The sequence below is a fragment of the Podarcis pityusensis genome, assembly GCF_964106645.2.
Source record: "Podarcis pityusensis genome assembly, chromosome: 8".
Classification (NCBI taxonomy): domain Eukaryota; kingdom Metazoa; phylum Chordata; class Lepidosauria; order Squamata; family Lacertidae; genus Podarcis; species Podarcis pityusensis.
The window spans coordinates 63656572-63675456 of record NC_138033.1 but is presented as its reverse complement, the minus strand read 5'-3'; the positions used below and the strand labels follow the sequence as shown (position 1 = coordinate 63675456).

The 18885-nt window shown below is 45.9% G+C and overlaps 1 protein-coding gene across 2 annotated transcripts in view; it reads left to right on the top strand.

Annotated features, from left to right (window-relative positions):
- The window catches only part of NPHP4 (nephrocystin 4), a 96145-nt gene that overhangs the window by 30969 nt on the left and 46291 nt on the right, over positions 1–18885 (top strand). For both annotated transcript variants that reach the window (XM_081017113.1, XM_081017112.1), the window contains exons 7-9: positions 2193–2320; positions 7013–7194; positions 7571–7697. In XM_081017113.1, coding sequence (XP_080873239.1) covers positions 2193–2320; positions 7013–7194; positions 7571–7697 — 437 coding nt within the window. The remainder of the gene's footprint in view (positions 1–2192; positions 2321–7012; positions 7195–7570; positions 7698–18885) is intronic.

The following is an 18885-nucleotide window of genomic DNA, read 5'->3' as shown; positions in this document are numbered from 1 at the left end:
TTCCCCTAACATGCTTACATTCGGGTGGCGCTGTGGGTTAAACCACAAAGCCTAGGGCTTGCTGATCAGAAGGTTGGCGGTTCGAATCCCCGCGACGGGGTGAGCTCCCGTTGCTCAGTCCCTGCTCCTGCCAACCTAGCAGTTTGAAAGCCCGTCAAAGTGCAAGTAGATAAATAGGTACCACTCCGGCGGGAAGGTAAACGGAGGTTCCGTGCGCTGCTCTGGTTCGCCATATGCGGCTTAGTCATGCTGGCCACATGACCCGGAAGCTGTACACCGGCTCCCTCGGCCAATAAAGCGAGATGAGTGCCGCAACCCCAGAGTCGTCCACAACTGGACGTAATGGTCAGGGGTCCCTTTACCTTTACCTTATAACATGCTTACATAAAAATGACATTACAAACACTATATTGGAGTCAAATAGGCCCAGCCATAGTCTAAAAAAGGCCTTCCTCTTTGCATTCAGATGCCTCCACATTCAATCCCTAGCATCTCCAGGCAGAGCTGAGAAAATACTCCTGCTTGAAGCCCTGAGGTCCTCAAGTGACACCCATCCAACTCACACCAGCCACAGAGTTGCCTTCAGACTTAGCCTTTGTTGTGGAGTTTGTCCCTCAAAAGCAGATGCCGCAATAAACTGCCTTGCCTGTGCCACATGACACTTTGTGGGTTTCTTTGTTTCTTTTCTTTTTTTAAAGAAAGAAATGATATATGGGAGCCTGCAATCACGCAAGCACAGAAACATCAATCCGTTTTTATATTGATTTTTAATTTAAAGCAAAGCAAGAATAAGATCCAACGTATGTAATATGTATTAAATTGTAAATATATGTCATTCCAGTGACGCTGCATACAATATATTTATTCCAATAAGCACATGTAGAACGGATATTAAATCACAAAAATAAGTTTTGCCAGTGACAATTGTTCCAATATGTACTCTAATAACTGAGAAACACCTTTCATTTCTCTCCTAAGTCTCATGGAATATAACCCCTATTATGTTAGTTTATTAGTTCAGTCAGTTTCCAATAATATCAAGAATTTCCCTCAGCCGCTTGGAGTCAGAGGGCACGACGTACATTTTTTTCAACACCGTGCCCCAACTGTTTCAGTTGCTACTAACGCATGTCCTCAAACCGCCTTCTCTTTTGTTTTTAATGAATCTCCTATTAAATTCAATGAAGTTGTCAGTGGATGAAGAGTTACAGTACAGTAAAAAATTACTTCCAGTACAAGCTTCCAAGATCACTATGCTTTCTGCAGATTTCTGCTATAAATGAAGAAAATCAGCTCTGGCAGCCTGAAATTTCAACATCTGATAATACTTGTAGGATTAATTTCCATACCACTGGCTGAACATTTTATATTCAGGCTTTCTGAATATTAAAGTGACGTTGGGTAGTACAAAGTATGTACAGAGGCTCAAACTTCTCCAGGAACTTCAGGCCCTGGATTCCAGAGCTTGCCCTATATATGAATTGCAAATAAATTCTCTAAGTGCCGCTGAGAATGTACTGTAAGAAGAGTCCTTCTGAATCAGGCCAATGGCCCATCTAGTCCAGCACCCTGTTCTCACAGGCGCCAACCAGTTGTCTGTGGGGAAACAGGCAACCAGGGCCTGAGCACTAGAGCCCTTTCCCCTCCTGTGGTTTCCAGCAACTGGTATTCAGAAGAATTGCTTCCTCCGACTGGAGCCAGAGCATAGCCATAATGGCTAATAGCCGTTGATAGTCCCCTCCTATCTTCATTGAGATGAGTACACATTGAGTGAGATTTCACAAATGCATGTGGAATTATGATGTCCTGGACTTTTATTTTTGATTTTTGTAATAATAATAAACCCCACTACATTGGCTTCACTTTGCTGATCTCCTTTCCACAAACACCTACATCAAACGTCTGTAGTAAAATGACATAAACTGCTTGCGGAATTTTGATGCCTCTGATTGCATTGTTTTTTGAAAGGATCTTTTTGTGTGAATTTCAGCAACGTAACCAATAATGCTGTTTTCAAAAACAATTGCAAAACCTTACTTGGGCAAAGTGCGCCCTAGACGAAAAAACATCAGCATTGTGAGAAAGAGAAAGGGCTGTGAAGTGGTCTCATAAATTCATGAACAATGAACAAAGTGAGGTGATGTCACGACTTGAAACCTTGGTTGTGCCATGACCTGTGACTCTCTTTGCAGGAGACTTATTCCAGAAGCCACGACTCATGAAGACAGTGACGTGGTACTTGGAGAAGCTGTCCATCCACCTCTACCCTTCGTTGGAGAGATTTGAAGAGGAGCTCTTGGACCTGCTCATGAGTGATCAGGTACTCTCCAAGGCTTGGAAATGCGAGAAATGTAGTAAAAGTCAAGGAGGGGCGGGGAGAAGAGGTTTGAGACCTCCAGGTAGGAATGGGGAATAAATTCAGTTTGGTTTGCATTTTTATACGCCCTTACCCTAATTCATACTTCCCAAAACAATACGTAAACCAAAACACAGCCATCCTTTCAAACTTGCTCTTCTCTGAATTTTCAGTATAGCTTTCCAGCCTAATAACGTATTGTCAGGGAACTGCCATCGGCTCAGGGGCGAGAGGGGAAAAGCCGGATGGATTACAGAGAGCCCCCAAAGATTGTGGGAAGCAGCACCTCCTCAGCGGAGGAGAGTAACCACGCCTCCAGCGGAGAGGAGCTGCAGGGCTCGGGGGAGGTGAGGCGGTGCCAGGACACCTTGCCTGAGCAAGGCGGGGAGGAGAGAGGTCCTCTGTTACCCATGCCCTCCTTGCGCAGTAGGCTTCCACGCAGAGAGGGGAAGCGCAGACTGGGCATCAAGAAACTACTCTGGCAGATGAAGGTGATGGACTATATGGAACTGGCGGAAATGACTGGCAGAATCCGAGACCAGGGAGAAGAGTCGGTGGAAGAAGTTTGGAAGAAATTTAAAGACTATCTACAGAAATACTGTAAAATTAATGAATGTTAGAATGATGTTGGAATGACGCTAAGGGGTTTTTAGTAGCAATGTTACAAGGAGTATGTAAAAATGGACTGCTAACAGATGAGAATATACAGTTATTACATATTAAGACAAAGGACTAAGATAAAAACAAAGAGGGAAAGGATTTGCTGAATTAACTTACTGAACTGGAATACAAAAAGGGGAGGTGTGAGGAGGTCAGGGAAACAAGTGAATGAAAGACAAGATATGGAAAGATTGATTTGTTTTTAATTGTTTTTACTTTTTTGTATTTTGTATTCTCTTTTTTCTCTTTTTTCTTCTTTTTCTTTTTTTCTTTTTCTTATTACTATTATTGTAACTTCTTTTTTATTTTTTGAAACTTTAATAAATATCTTATATATATAAAAAAGAAACTACTCTGCTGGGGAAGGTTTAAGGACCGCCCACTTTCAGATTCTGCCAGTGAATGAGCGAGCCATGGAAGAGTGGCACTCCGCATGTCGAAGGTTTTTTTGGCACCAATAACAAGGCTTTACAGCCGACCAGGGAGGAATTTGCCTGATTGCTCTCGAGCAACCCCCTGATACCATTACACGTATACAAGAAAACAAGCATTAGTGAAAATAACATACAATAACTCATGGTATTAGGAAACAGTTGCTTGGGGGAAAAACATATATTAGGCCAAGTTGCATAATGAATTTTGCCTATTGGAGCCTGTATGACATAGTGGTTACAAGTGGTGAACCAGGACCTTGGAGACCAGGGTTCAAATCCCCACTTGGCCATGAGGCTTCATTGGGTAACGTTGGGTCAGTCACTGCCTCTCAGCCTAACCTACCTCACAGGGTTGTTGTGAGGATAAAATGGGGAGGCAGAGAACCATGTACGCCACTTCAAGCTCCTTGGAGGAAGAGGGTGGGATATAAATGTAATAAGTAAATGGATATTACGAAATAGGTGCACTAAAATTCTGACACATTTTCACGAGGACTTTGGAAAAAACCAAACCTCACAAAACTGATGTGGAAATGGGGGGAATCAAATTTAAGAGTGGAGAAAACAAGTTACTGAAAGAAATAGAAAATGACAGATTCAAGAGTGTGTTTTATTCAGAAATCTAGTGGAAGTATTCTTTATTCAACCCAATGCATTTCAGATTGAATTGTTCTTCTTCAGGGGCACTCTGAAGCATAACTAGTTTCAGACTTTTGGTCTCAAATCTCATTGCACATTATTTTCCAGACAATGACCAGACATAACCTGTTGTCAGGAATGCCCATAAGTCATAGTGTCGGTCCAAGAGAGCTTTCTTGCTTCTTTGAAGTGGCACCAATGTACTGATCTCCCTTGCTTTGAGGAAGAATTTAAAATCTCTTGCCACACCATTCAGACACCAATGGTTGTAGCCAACTAAGTTTTACTCAGAACTAATGGAACAAAGTTTCTCTTCCTCCCCAGTTTATCTTCACCCAAACCCTGGTGAGGTACATTGGGCTGAGGGACTGTGAGTTGCATGGCCAAGCAGGGATTTGAACCCTGGTCTCCCTGGTCCCACTCTGACACTCTAGCCACTAGACCACACTTGTTGCTTCACCCTGCTGCACAGGTAGACTGGCCCTGTGTTGTCTAAGCTAAAAGAACAGCAACGAAACCCCTGCAATTCTGAGACCAGGTGGTCCAAATTCTTGCAAACCTGGTCCTGTGATCGGTCTCGATTATACAACTTGAGCATCTTTGCACAACAGCTCCTTTTTTGCATAATTTATTTGACAGCTGTTACATATGGGACGTGGGTGGCGCTGTGGGTTAAACCACAGAACCTAGGACTTGCCAATCAGAAGGTCGGCGGTTCGAATCCCCGCAACGGGGTGAGCTCCCGTTGCTCGGTCCCTGCTCCTGCCAACCTAGCAGTTCGAAAGCACATCAAAGTGCAAGTAGATAAATAGGTACCGCTCCAGCGGGAAGGTAAACGGCGTTTCCGTGCGCTGCTCTGCCAGCATGTGTTTCTGGCCAAAACATCTGGATGGCCCCGGGTTGGCGAAGTCTGTTCTAAGAAGGTAGTCTTGTTCATATGGACTACATCCTTTTTTGTTCTTTCAAAATGAAGCTAATTTTCAGGAAGCTGGATTATCCTTGCAAGTCAATAGCTGGGTTTCTTGTCTCCTCCAATACCACCAAGCGGAAAACAATGGATTTTTTTCTAAGAGGGATGAATTTCCCATTTCCTGGGCAATAACAATGCATCTGCTTGTTTCTTTGCATATGGATTGCTTTTGAGGCTGCATTTTTTGCGGGGAGGGAAGAGTCCTTTTATTGCTTTAGTTCTCCTTCTGATTAAGAGACTGCTCTCTTCTCAGCCTCCCTGTTGCTGTTTCTCCTCCCCTCCTCCTGGAATAAGCAACTGCTAATGAGCTACACGGTGGCCAGGCTGCTTTTGATTAATGGATACCCAGAGCAACTTCTAAGTTTTAATGTTTGTGTTTTCAGCTCTCGCAATTTAGGAAGCGGTAATGACCCCCAAGGATGCGCCTTGTTGATTTGTCAGATGCGCAGTGGATTTTCAGAGGAGAAGATGAAATACTTTAATATCCAGCAGTCACTCTGGGGCAGCTTTCATTTTTATTAGCTAAGGACATCCTGCCTAAAATTACTTTTCCTGCCCCCTCCTCACAATACATTGGTATCGGGGGTTAAAAAATGCCGTGGCATTTGATAAGTTGGCTGGGCCCTTACTCTGGGTCTGTTTCCAGTGTATTTGAATATAAGGAAAGGGAACAGCAAGCTGGATTTTCATTTTCCATCAGCCCTGCTTCAAGACAAGCCACATCAGGCCTTCTCTCCCTTAGCTATCACCCAGCCATCAGCCATTCCTGCAGACCAGAACAGTGGGAGAGATGGGTCGCAGAGCCCATCCCATTGGCTCTCAGTCAAGCGCCTCCAACATGTTCCTGGAATTGTTTCCATTCCAGGTGGTCATGAAACATGGGGCTGTGCTTAAGACAACTTAGAAACTTCAGTCGGTCAAAAATGCAGCAGCCAGGTTAATGGCCGGGCCTCTGTTTAGATCTCATACAGTAGTACCTCGGGTTACATACACTTCAGGTTACATACACTTCAGGTTACAGACTCCGCTAACCCAGAAATAGTACCTCGGGTTAAGAACTTTGCTTCAGGATGAGAACAGAAATTGTGCTTCGGTGGTGCAGCGGCAGCAGGAGGCCCTATTAGGTAAAGTGGTGCTTCAGGTTAAGAACAGTTTCAGGTTAAGAACAGACCTCCGGAACGAATTAAATACTTAACTCGAGGTACCACTGTATAACCTTTGTTCTAAAGCAGCTGCACTGATTACCTGTTTATTTCCGGTCCCAATTCAAGATTGGTGTTTAAAGCCCTAAACAATCTAGGCCCCAAATATCTGAAAGTTCCCCCCCGCTTCCATAACAGACCCTCTTGGGTGCAGCGTACAGTGGTACCTCGGTTTATGAACTTATTCCATTTCTGAAGTCCATTCTTAAACTGAATCTGTTCTTAAACTGAGGCACGCTTTCCCTAATGAGGCCTCCTGCCACCGGTGCCCTTCCACCGTTCAGCTTCCATTCTTAGACTGAGGTAAAGTTTGCAAACCTGAACACTACTTCCGGTTTTGCGCAGTTCATAAACCGAATAGTTCGTAAACAGGGCTGTTTGTAAACCGAGATACCACTGTAGTTTGTCCACCCTCAGAGGTTCGGAGGTGTGTGGCTGTCTGGGAGAGAGCCTTCTCCATGGCAGCCCCTGTGTGGTGGAACTCCCTCCCCAAAGAAGTGCACTTGGCACCTTCATTGTACAGCTTCCGGCAAATGCTGAAGATGCACCTCTTTAACTTGGCTCGGGGTGTATATTTCTAGGATGTGGCTTATTTCTGTAAGTTGTTTTGAGTATTGTTTTCTTCGTGTCGTAATACGCCCTGGTACCTTAGGGTGAAGGAGAGGAAAAGGAATGAATGAATGACTATGTGACATTTTGCAGGGTTCCTTGTGCCTTGAGACATGACCTGTCCACCTATGGATTTTCCTAGGGCAACTCGATGCTGGATGGGAACACCCTCGCGGTGCAGGAGAGGCGGCTGCACATTGGGGTACACAACGGCTTTTGCTTTGTGCAGCCACCACAGGTGGTGGTGGTGGTGCCAGAGGCCGAGGTGGCTCGAGGGCGGACTGGCAGCTTACAGAGGAAACAAGGAGCCGGTGTCAGACCCAGGTAAGAAGGCGGCTTTCCAGGCAAGGAAAAGCCAGAAGTTCCTACCAACCAAACACACACGTCTCTTTCCTTCCTTCATCCAAGCAAGCAAGCAAGCAAGAAGATGATCACATTTCAAGGGCACATTCTGGCAAAAGTAACTGGGGAGGATGGGGTGAAGGGCCACTGTGGCTTGAAGAGAGGGGTTGTTGCCTGGGGAAGAGTCCTGAGGGTTGGATAGGCATGAGCACACCCTACACTGGCAGTACTTTGTTTCTCTCCAAGCAGAAATTAGGGCAGAATAAAGATGGTCAGGACTATAAACCTGATGGCATGTGGCTGGTTGGCATATCATATCTGGGTCTCTCTGCTCCCCCCCCCACTTCTTTCCTTGCAGTTCGGAGGGGCAAGCTCTTGTGCTGCGAAGCCGCATACACTTGACAGAGATGGTCCATCACCCGGCCTTTGGAGTGGTCCTGCTGCTGGAGTATGTCTTCTCCATGGCAAGTGGACCAGATGGGAAGGTATGCGTTGCATCTGCTGTCACCTCTTTGGTAGCATAAGGATGGCTTGAGTCTCTGTCTTCATAGGGTCACAACTCAGTTGTGCCAGCTTTGACCTCCTGGTACCTTCTATCCCTTTTTTTCTATGAGGATATCTTGACGAGCGGCGGACAGGCAGGCAATGCTTTTCTTTCCTTGGGCACAGCATAAGGACATAGAAACATCAGAAGAGCCTCATGGAGGTCAATTGTAGCCATTGACTGCCCTCTCCTCCCCTCTACAAGCTTCATCACTCATTTAAAAGCCAGGTCTGCAATGGCGGTAGCTGCGTATCATCCATATGGTGCCGTCTTGAACATGGCCAGTACAGAACCAATGCGTTGGATATAATTGCACACTCACAGCACATCTGCTTCACGTAGGAATATTAGGCCAGAGGCTGGCTACTGCTCTCCCAGGGCATCTCTCACCTGGGACACAACCTGAGCAAGAGGTGACTTGATAGAAGTTCATAAAATTGTCCATGGCACAAAGGCAGTGGGTAGGGAAAAGCTTTCTCTTTCACAACACTGGAACTCATGGATTGGACAAATTCATGGAGGATAAGACTATCAGTGGCTACCAGCTACAATAGCCCTGCTCTGCCTCCATCGTTGGAGGTAGCAATGTTTTGTAATACCAGTTGCAGGAGACCACAGGATGGAAGAGTTCTCTTGTCCTCAGGTCCCGCTTGCGGGTTTCCCATTGAGGCATTTGGTTGGGCACTGTGAGAACAGGATGCTGGACCAGATGGGCCACTGGCCTGATTCAACAGCCTCTTCTTGTAGCTAGATCTGATTAGCTACTTTCAGGGGCCTACTGGCGGCACTCAGCCTCAGACTCGTGGGTCAGAATTGGTCCCGATAATGAATAACAGAGTCTGTGTACTTCTTGAGTTCCCAAGCCAGCAGGCAACCAAATTGCTTTCTAAGGATTATGAAAATGTCACTCTTTCAGAAATCGTTTGCTGTAGTCAGAATATGGTTCTAAATGTTCTGTATAATTGAGATTTGATGGTGGTTTTCTTTCATATCTTTACATAGATTTAACTGCTGGCTGTTTTGAGTGATTTTGTAACCTGTATTGGGTCCACATTTTGAATGATGTGGGGAGGGGGAATAGAAGGAGCGTTGGGGGGGGGTCCACTAAGTGTAAGCTGCTACCTCCCAGCAAGTGAGAGTATGATGTTAGAAATGTGCAGTGGGAAAACTCATTTCGGGAATTATCATGGAAATGATTTCGTTTCCTCCAGGCTGGGCTATCTCTGCCCTCAAAAAGGCATTCCTGTCTCATATAGCAGTGGTAGTTGTTGCGGAGGAGTGCAAGGATGGCTGAAGAGATTTACAGCATGTCGTGAGGCTTAGGCACATTGCACAATATGCTCAAATTGATTTTTAAGTCCTTTAAAAATTATTTAAGGCTGGGAAGCCAGTGTGAATTTTGCTGCTACCCTTGACTCGTACCGGATGGTTCTATCATACTTAATAAATCCTCTCTAAGTGGTGTTGTCTCAGTGGAGTGCCACCTTCCACCAAACAGTGATGAAAGATCCAGGGGGAGTTGCATGTTTTTGCAGGTGTGCAGGGGTGTGTGTGTGAGTTTTCCAGCATAGGGGTTGGCCAAATACCATTTCTCAGGGGTGCTGTTGCCCAGTAGTTACAGTAAAGGTAAAAGTAAAGGGACCCCTGACCGTTAGGTCTAGTCAAGGACGACTCTGGGGTTGCGGCACTCATCTCACTTTATTGGCCGAGGGAGCCAGCGTACAGCTTCCGGGTCGTGTGGCCAGCATGACTAAGCCGCTTCTGGCGAACCAGAGCAGCGCACAGAAATGCCGTTAGTTACAGTACCTGGGGAGAATACCTAGCAAGACCATCAGGAGTGCTGTTGCCCAATGGTTACAGTACCTGAGGAGAATACCAAGCAAAAAAAAAAAAAAAGAGAATACCAAGCAATAAGAAGTTGTGGGTAGTGGTGTTGATCTCAAGATCCCTCCCTGCCCCTTGTACTTCCAAGAGTGGCTGAACAGCCAATACTTCTTCCCAAGAAATGCTGGGAATTTTAGCCCTGGGAGAGTAATGGGGACTCCCAACAACTCTTAAGCATCCTAATAAAGTACAGCTCCCAGAATTCTTGGGGAGAAGCCATGACTGTTTAAAGTGATATCATAGAATCATGTGTGGCATGACTTGTCTAGTTCATCTCACTGCTAAGAGGAGAACCTGTGGCAGGAATGGGACAAGGAGGCATCTAATGTGGAAAACAGTGATGGATTGAATGGATCCCTGGTCTGATCCAGGAGGGCTCTCCTTATGTCCTCCAGGTCTAACTCACCTTGCAAGAATCTTAGTTGGGCAATCATCCACTGATGAATCATAACCTACCACCCTGTTCAGTCTTGGCCAAGATTGTGGTCCAGTCCTAACTGGCCTGAAGCCTACTGGAGCCCATTGCAGGATGCAGGAATAATCTGGACCCCTCCTCCCTAGAGAAGATGAGCTCTCTATGAAGGCAGTAGCACTCAGTTATGAAGCATGCACTGTGGCGGTGCTGGTTTGTCTTGTATTGGGAGAGCAGGATGCCAGGAGCCGAGGGAGCTTCTGTGGAAGAAGAAGAAGAAGAAGAGAAGAGTTTGGATTTGATATCCCGCCTTTATCACTCCCTTTAAGGAGTCTCAAAGCGGCTAACATTCTCCTTTCCCTTCCTCCCCCACAACAAACACTCTGTGAGGTGAGTGGGGCTGAGAGACTTCAAAGAAGTGTGACTGGCCCAAGGTCACCCAGCAGCTGCATGTGGAGGAGCGGAGACGCGAACCCGGTTCCCCAGATTAGGAGACTACCGCTCTTAACCACTACACCACACTGGCTCACTGGAAGAGTCGCTGGTATATGAAGCATCCAGGACTAGCAGGCAAGCAATCTCAACAGAGATAGGTGGTGGGAGGAGAAGGGCTCCAGTGATTCTCCTCCATCATTGAGTCTTGAAGTCCCCCCCCCCCCTCATGAGAACTCCTTGCATTTAACAGCAGATCAGAAAAAGTTTTAGCAAAGCTATCTCTCTACTCTGCAAGTTCTGCCTTGCGTGTAGGATTTATTTATATTTTAACACGGAGGAGCATTCAGAAATAAGAGCCTGGAATTCTCCCGGCTCATTTTGCATAATGGGTAGCTCGGCCCTGGATATTTAACTTGGAAGATAACAAAATGCCTGTGGGAAACAATCCTAGTTGCCCAAGTCTCCCGCTGAAAATTACTGCTGATGAATTTAATTCTCTGTTTTGTAGAGGAGGCAGAAAAAAAGAAAAAGAAACTTGCCCAGCCTTAGTTTTGAACTGGAACTTGGTGACCTCCTCCTTTTCACCATGCGGATCTCCCTTTCAATATAACTCAATTAGCAAACGTTTTGATTTGGGGCTCCAGTCTCAAGTGTTCCACTTGACGTCCACGCAAAGGCGAAGGGACCTTCAACACAGCAGGAGTGAAGTCCAGTGCGCTTCTTTTATTTATCCAGATGAAACCCGGGCACCGTGATCAGGTGTTCCTTGGCTTTTTATTAATGAAATTAGCCACCTTAATCCACCTGTGCCGATCTGAAGTGTTTGGTTCATTAGCCAGTGCTTAGCAGCACTGACCTGGAGAGCAACTTGCTTGCTGTCAAATTGCTTACCTTCTCTAAGGAGCAGAAAGGTCACCTGCTGAGCCCCTCAACCCCTTATTGATCCCCCACAAGGTCTGACTTCCTTTCTAAGGACATGCCTGTGCAAGGAGTCACCCAGGTTCATTATAGTGTAGCTTTGATGTTATGATGCCACTCCACTGCCCCGCCCCCACTGATGCTGCTGATTTCTTCCCCCATGACCCACCCCCACACCAAGAAAAAGGTGGGGCAGGCTGAAAAGGAGGCTAGCAAGGGGAAGAAGTCATCATTGTTAGTGCTTATGAGAGAGGGGAAAAAACCCTATCCACTTTCTCTATGCCAAGCATGTTATAAATTTCTATCCTGTCACCACTTATTTGCCTTTCCTCTAAACAAAAATGTCTTATTATCTGGAAAGACCCTTGTCCTCAACAAAGACCCAGATGAAAGTGCCTTTGGCTTCCTCCCGGCATTCCCTTTGATGCTGCCGGATTTCAAAACCGTTAATTAGATGCGGAGGTAACTCTTTAGTTAACTTTGCCCTAAATACTTCCAGGAGCAAATGCCATCGAGGAATTGTCTGCCCTTGGGGACGCCACAAACAGCACCATTCTGTTGGCCATTTGGCTGCCCCAGCAGCGCACTCTGCCCTTTCCCCCTTTTGGTAACGTTTGGACGGCGACCTGTGCTTGGCTCCGAGCCCCTTCCACTTCCGCCTCTGAAAGTAGGTGAGCGGGTTGGGAGGATCTGTCAGTCGTTAATTGAGCACTTAATTGCATATCTTTGTGCAGATTGCAAGCGCCACCTCGACACAGCCAGCTTCTCCTTGGCCTGCTCAGTCTCTCTCTCTCTCTCATCTCTTTTGCAGGCTGTGAGCAAGCTCTGAGTTTCGCACACAGTGGGCCCGTTCCTGAGCCTACTGTAGAGACAATGGGAGTTGTCAGGCAATGCATCAGCCCAAGGCTTGATTTCCCCAGGGGGTTGGCAATGGCCTGAGATGTCATACCTGACCGTGCCGCTTGCCTGATTGTACAGCTGCGCAGTTGGAATGAGCAACCTTGTCTTGACAAATACATTGTCAAAAGTATAACAAATGAACTGGCTGTGGGTCTCCAGGGAAGGAACATCCTGTGTTTTCACCCTAGAGAAAGATTACCTCTCGCATTACAGTGTCACGGATCCAGAAAGGACTTAATAAGTGATGCTCCCTGCCCTGAGTCAAGGTCTTGCACAATGACACAACTTTCCACATGAGAATATTTGGGGAGGGACCACAGCCTCTCTAAAACAACATATGTCCTGCTGTTGAACTGCACTTACGAATAGGTCCCACCCTTCACCTCTCTAAGCCTTTGCTGGGGAGTCTGGGGTGGGGTACAAAATCCCATATATTTGCATATATATTTATAAAACCAGGTATGCCCTTCCTGTCTCCGAAGAAGAAAAAAAGATGGACCCAAGACACCCAACAGATCCCAACAAAAGTGTTGCAAGACATCAAAATAAATTAAAAGAGTTGCCAAACAGCAACAGATAAAATCAGCCAGGGTGCAGACAGTTCATTATATCCTACAGAGGGGAGGGGTGGGGTGGGGAGACTCTGGTCTTCCAGATATTGCTGGACTCCTGACTCCCATCATCCACTGGGCCATTGGTCATGGGGGCTGCTGGGAGTTGGAGTCCAATAGTAACTGAGCGTCAGTCAACCATGAGTCAAATGGTTGGTCTGCCTGGCTCTGTATTTTTCACACTGGCTGGCAGTGTGTCTCCAGAGTTTCCCTTCCTTTCCTGGAGATGTCACTGAGGATTGGACCTGGGACCATCCGTATGGAGAGTGTTAGCTGGTTGTAGCTCTCCAGGGTTGTAGATGGGACATTCCAAGCCCTACCTGGAGATGCCATTGGGGATTCAACTTGGAGTCTTCTTTAAGAAAAACATGTGCTCAACAACTGAGCCAGGCACGGCTAAACTTGGACCTCCAGCTGTTTTGGGACTACAACTCCCATCATCCCTAGCTAACAGGACCAGTGGTCAGGGATGATGGGAATTGTAGTCCCAAAACATCTAGAGGGCCAAGTTTGGCCATGCCTGCCAGTGATCGATGGTCTCCCAAAGTTCATTTCTTTCTGCCTTCCTGTGCAATAATGCACCCACTCTCAAAGTAAAAAGCCGTTTTTGATTGCAACACCATTGGCGGTTTTGCTTCCGATGCCTTTCAAGGTGTTTCATCGCTCATCTTCAGATTCTGAGCTTTGCAAAGGTGTCACATGTAACATGCTAAAATAAGTATATTAAATCACACACACACCCTTCAGTCCATGGCGTTTAGTCTCCTTACTGAGTGTGTGTGCAGGAAATACTGACTTGCAGCAGTCCCTCTGGAAAGCTCTAGAAACATTGACCTCCAGAAGAAGCACTTGAAAGCTCTCTATTTTTTTCTTTCATTTAAAGAATTATTGAGGTCATAGCACAGAAAGAGAAGTGGCCTAATACACACACAAATGCTTTCTATGACTCAGAAGTAAAAACAAGCCAATTTCTTGCTCCTTTTACTCTTAAGACGCTTGGTATTGTGTGTTTGTGTTATTTGTGTTATTTTTTAAAATTCTGTTCAGTTTTTGACACTTCACAGCTATGTTGCTGTAAAGGAAATTGACCTGTAGAAGCACTGAAATAATATAATTACATGGGAGATGGTTGAATGGAGGATTTGAGGAATTAGAGTGAAAGAATAGGGGTAGAGGAAGGAATCTGTTGGGATGGCAGCATTGTGTTGTAGTGGGTGGAGGTGCCTTTATCCAGTACTGACCCAGTTTGTATTAGGGATTTTCTCTCTTGCTAATATCTGTATCCTGTTTCCAGACTCACTCGATCTGTGTGCTGATGACTAAGGCGAGCAAATAGAAGCAATGCAGTAATAATCAACAAAACAATGGGGCTTATATGGACCCGCTCCATCCCCTCTGTTCTTACCTAGGCAATTTTTGCTGAATGATATGAGGGAGGCTCGATCTGGCTTCATGCAGACAGGTGGACCACAATGGTGGTTGATGGTCAGCTTTGCATAAACAAACCTGAGTTATGCTTAGTTCTCATGGATGCGTGTGTTCAACTTCAGGTGGCAGGTGGGAGTCAGGTGCTGTAGGGAATCCACATGATTCCCTATATAGAGAACACTAGCATGCCCACAAAAATGCTAGGCTAGAGCTATCTGTCATTTGGTTTTCTGTGTGAAGGCTGGATTTCTTTAAGTCTTACGAGTTCATCTCAAATGCTTTGGCCCAGACACATATTTATAGCCCAGACACTGAGACCTTAGGGCAGAAGACAGCTGATCTGGTGCTCTCTGGTTGTTGTTGGATTCCAGCTATGATCAGCCCTAGGCAGCCTGGGTGATGGCCAGGATTTGTATGAGCTGCTGCCCAGAGAATTCGAGGGGGTGATGCTCTTGCCCTAGAGCTCCAATGATGGACCTTAGTTGTGCCTTCTCTCCTGGGAGATCCATCAGAGAGGAAGTTGTCTTGGTGTACTGTGCAGCCTAATCCATGCTGTGGGTTATGTGACCTGATTCTCCTGGTTTCACACCCGGTGAACTGATCCATCCTTTTTGGAACTGAGATTCCAGGGCTATGAGATTGCCTGGGCAGGTGGCCCCAGCTCAGCTTCACAACTTGGGGAGCCCCTGTCAGAGCTGTCTGCAAGCTGGGTCTCAACAGATGTGTGAGCAGGCGTAACTAACTCAAATCTTGAAAGGTCTGGTGCAATAACCCTGGAGCACCCATTTAAATTTAGGATTAAAGCAGTCTATTCATTTGTAAAACTGAGCCTGTCGCCTTTCAAATGTGCCTTTCTAATCTGTGCATGCAAATCTAGCAGGTTGTAATTATGCTTGATTAATTAACCTGGAATAAAGGAACATGATTTCTTCCCCCACCAGCTCACCACAGCAGAAGCAAATGGTGTATCCCCAGGATACATCAGCAGCTTAGCCAATTCCTCCCCCCCCCCCCCCCGTGAGATATTTTGCATGCTTGGAAGCTATTGGCTAGGGCTGGGATGACGCAAGAGAATGAGAACTGTCACTGCATCAGAGAAATCTCATTGGTATTTTATGTGTACTGATCCCATGCCTGATGTTTTCCCCATACATAATCTAGGAGGGCACTGTGCGCCCATTGCTTCCCACAGCTCCATCACACTGTGAATACCAACCCAGTGCGCACATTTTAATATTTATAGATAGGCGATTGTATCTCCCCTGTGGGTCAGAGAAGACGCCATTTGTGAGTTCCTGTTTTGAATTAGACATGCCAGGCTGTGGTAATAATGGAATTCACTTTCCTGCTGGATGGCACCTGGTCCTGCTGGGGGAAGGAACAGCTCCTCTCCTGTGCTCTGCATGTCAAATCCAAACCCAAACTGGTTTACCTTGCATTAAAATAGCTTGCATTATAAAAATAGCCGGTCTTTATTAGCCAGCTCTGCCTGAGATATTTGGGGCCTGGTGTTTAGATAGTTGAAGACCCAGTTGTCTTGAATTATGATCATCAGGATGGTTTTTGAAAGTAATATTTGTGAAGCAAAAGGTAATCTTTGCTTTTAGGTTATGGACTTGTATGTCATCATCAATGACTGCTAGCTATGATAACAGTGTTCTATCTCCAATTGTTGGAGAAGGCATGCCCCTGAATCTTCCAGTAGCTGAGAATCACAAATGGGGAGAGTGTGGTTGCACTCAGGTCTTGCTTGTGGGCTTCTCTTTGAGAGATCTAGTAGGCCACCCTGGCAAGAAAGCTGAAGCACTCTGATGCAGACTCTGGGCTCCCCACCAGGTCCACTGCAACCTTTGCCCTTGAGAACCTGGGAGCTGGGGAAGGGTGGAGTGCCAGAACAAAGGCTTGATAACCCTTCCTGCCATGGTGAGGGGGTATGGCCTAGCTAAGCCCAGTGGGGCAGCTTACTCTATGGTCTTAACCCCTTCATGCATTAATTAGAGTTAAGCATGCTGGTCATATGAGGCTGATTATCCCAAATTATCCTCCATGAAACAGGAGGAAGCAGTTTCCCCAAAGTGATCAGCTCCCGAGCGGGTGCCCCCAAGTAAGCCAGTTTGTATGCTGAGCTACCGTGATCAGGCTCCTGCACCAGACAGTCTGCCCGTCATATGAGTGTGAGATGTGCAGATTAGCATGCCTCCCAGCGCTCTAGAGTGTCATCAACAGCCCTTTTGCGCAGCCCGGCCGTGGCTTCGCACTGAACCCAATTAACCCCCTACCCTCTCCTTTCTGGAGGGTGGATAATCCCTAAGCTGATTGCCTTTGTAGCTTTCGTAATGAGCAATTTACAGGGAGCCGGGAGAAGGATTTCAAAACGCTGGGACGCAGCCGTGAGTTCCTAGGCTTTTCTTTTGAGACCCTTCTGAAGAGTCCTTAAAACGGGGACAGCCTGAGCCTCCTGAGCCTCTCTAGCTAAGAAGCCAGCCCATAATGTTATATTCAGAATGGTGCTTCCCACCGGGGCAGCCCATCCTGTCCCTAAGAAAATGCATCACTTTCTCTCTGGAAGGTCAGGTTACTGGCAGAATTAGTACTAGAGCTCCAGGTACTGGAGAGAGAATCCTGATTGCTGGGGTTGATTTATGGGGCTAATATTAAAGTCGGTAAGACTTAGGAGAAAAGAAACAGTTTTCTTCTCTTCAGTTTGAATGCCAAACGATCACCAGCCTTGCAGGATCTGCTTTGTTATTTTTATTATTGTTATTTCTTAGAAGCCTGGACCTGTAACTAGAATCGGGTGCACAATACCAGCCAGAAGGGCAGACACGCATTGAGAAACAGAGTGCTTCTGAGCACATGCTCAGCCCAGGAATTGCGATCAGTTTCAGAAATTAACTCACAGTCATTTCGCACACAAAAATCCAATTCTGGTTCCTGCCCACATGCTTTCTTTGTTCCATCACTTCAATTTAGGGGGATAGGGAAGCCTATTAGTCATTGCTACTGTCAGCCAAGCTCTCCCTGACCCACTGCGAAGAATCAACAGATCTATCAATAGAGCTCAGTCTACCAAGTATCTCGTCATATAAACTGCCCCGGACCCTGCAATCACCATATAAGGCCCTTCTCTGTGTGCTCCTTCCATGGCAGGCCTGGAGAGTAGCAACCCGAGAACGGGCCGTTTCAGTGGTGGCCCCCCTCTTGTGGAGCGCTCGTCCTGGGGAGGCTCGCCTGGCGATTATTCCATACCTTTAGGTGCCAGGCAAAAACATGTCTTTTTTCTTGGGCCTTTTAATTATCCAAGGCCTCCTTGAGTGGGTGGGATGTTTAAATGTCGCCTTTTAAGAACAGGGTTGTCTTTTAGATTCTTATTTTACGCCTATTTATTCATGGTTATAAATCACTTTGAGTTGCTTTTGTACAAAATATGAACCAAGCTTAATTATTGTTATTGCTGATAATAATACCTACCACCTACTCCAGAATCTCAATGCTACAATGGCCCTTTCCCAGCCACTCTACCATAGACTGTGGAGTGGGAACACAGATAATGAAGGTTTTATTACACAGGGACATTGGTACAGTGGGAGGAAGTTGCCTTTGAAAAATCCTGGGGTTTTTTGGCTCCAGGATCAGCTTGAACATAGCACATCATTTTAGAAGCAGCAAGGAGTTTGAAACTATGTATTTTTGGGAAGGGGCTTTTTTTGGATTATTGCTTGATTTTATCCAAAATCATGAATCATATTCACATTTAATTTACTGTAAACCAACAGTCTTGTGGCACCTTAAAAGCAAACAAATGATTGCAGATAAACTTTTGTGGTCCACCGCCTATTTTATCAGATTCATGAAGTTGGCAGAGGCAGGCATATCAGTACATAGATGCTTACATAGGGTGTGGGGCCCAGGGAAACGAGGTCACAGGGAGATTGTGTTCATATGGTTGCCACTGTGCTCTTTTTTTAAAAAAAACCATTCCCTTCTAACTTCTACATTGCCTGCACCTCCACGTATCATTGCCAAATTAAAAAGTACAAGCAGTGTATCTGATCTAGAAGATCTGAAGAAGGGCAACCCAACTGGGGGAAAGTTGCAGCATTTGGGACTTCTTAGCTTAGAGAAAAGGCAAGTAAAAGGTGACATGATGGAAGTTTATAAAATGATGGATGGTACTGAGAAAGTGGATAGAGAAAAGTTTTTCTCCCTCTCTCGTAATACTAGAATTCACAGGCATCCAAGGAAGCTGAATGTTGGAAGATTCAGGACAGGTAAAAAAAGTCCTTCTTCATGCAGCTAATCTGCAGAGCTTGCTCCTGCGGGAGGCAGCGATTGCCACCATCTTGGGCAGTTTAAACAGAGCTATTAATTAATCAATAAATTCTAACATGAATCTTTTAGTTGCCTTAAACCACTGTCTCAAGGCAGTTAACACATAATTATAAACACAGACACACACACACACACACACACACACACACACAAGCAACAAATCCATAACAAGTGGACATTCATGGTAAAGACCTAGCTAGTGAAGCCTG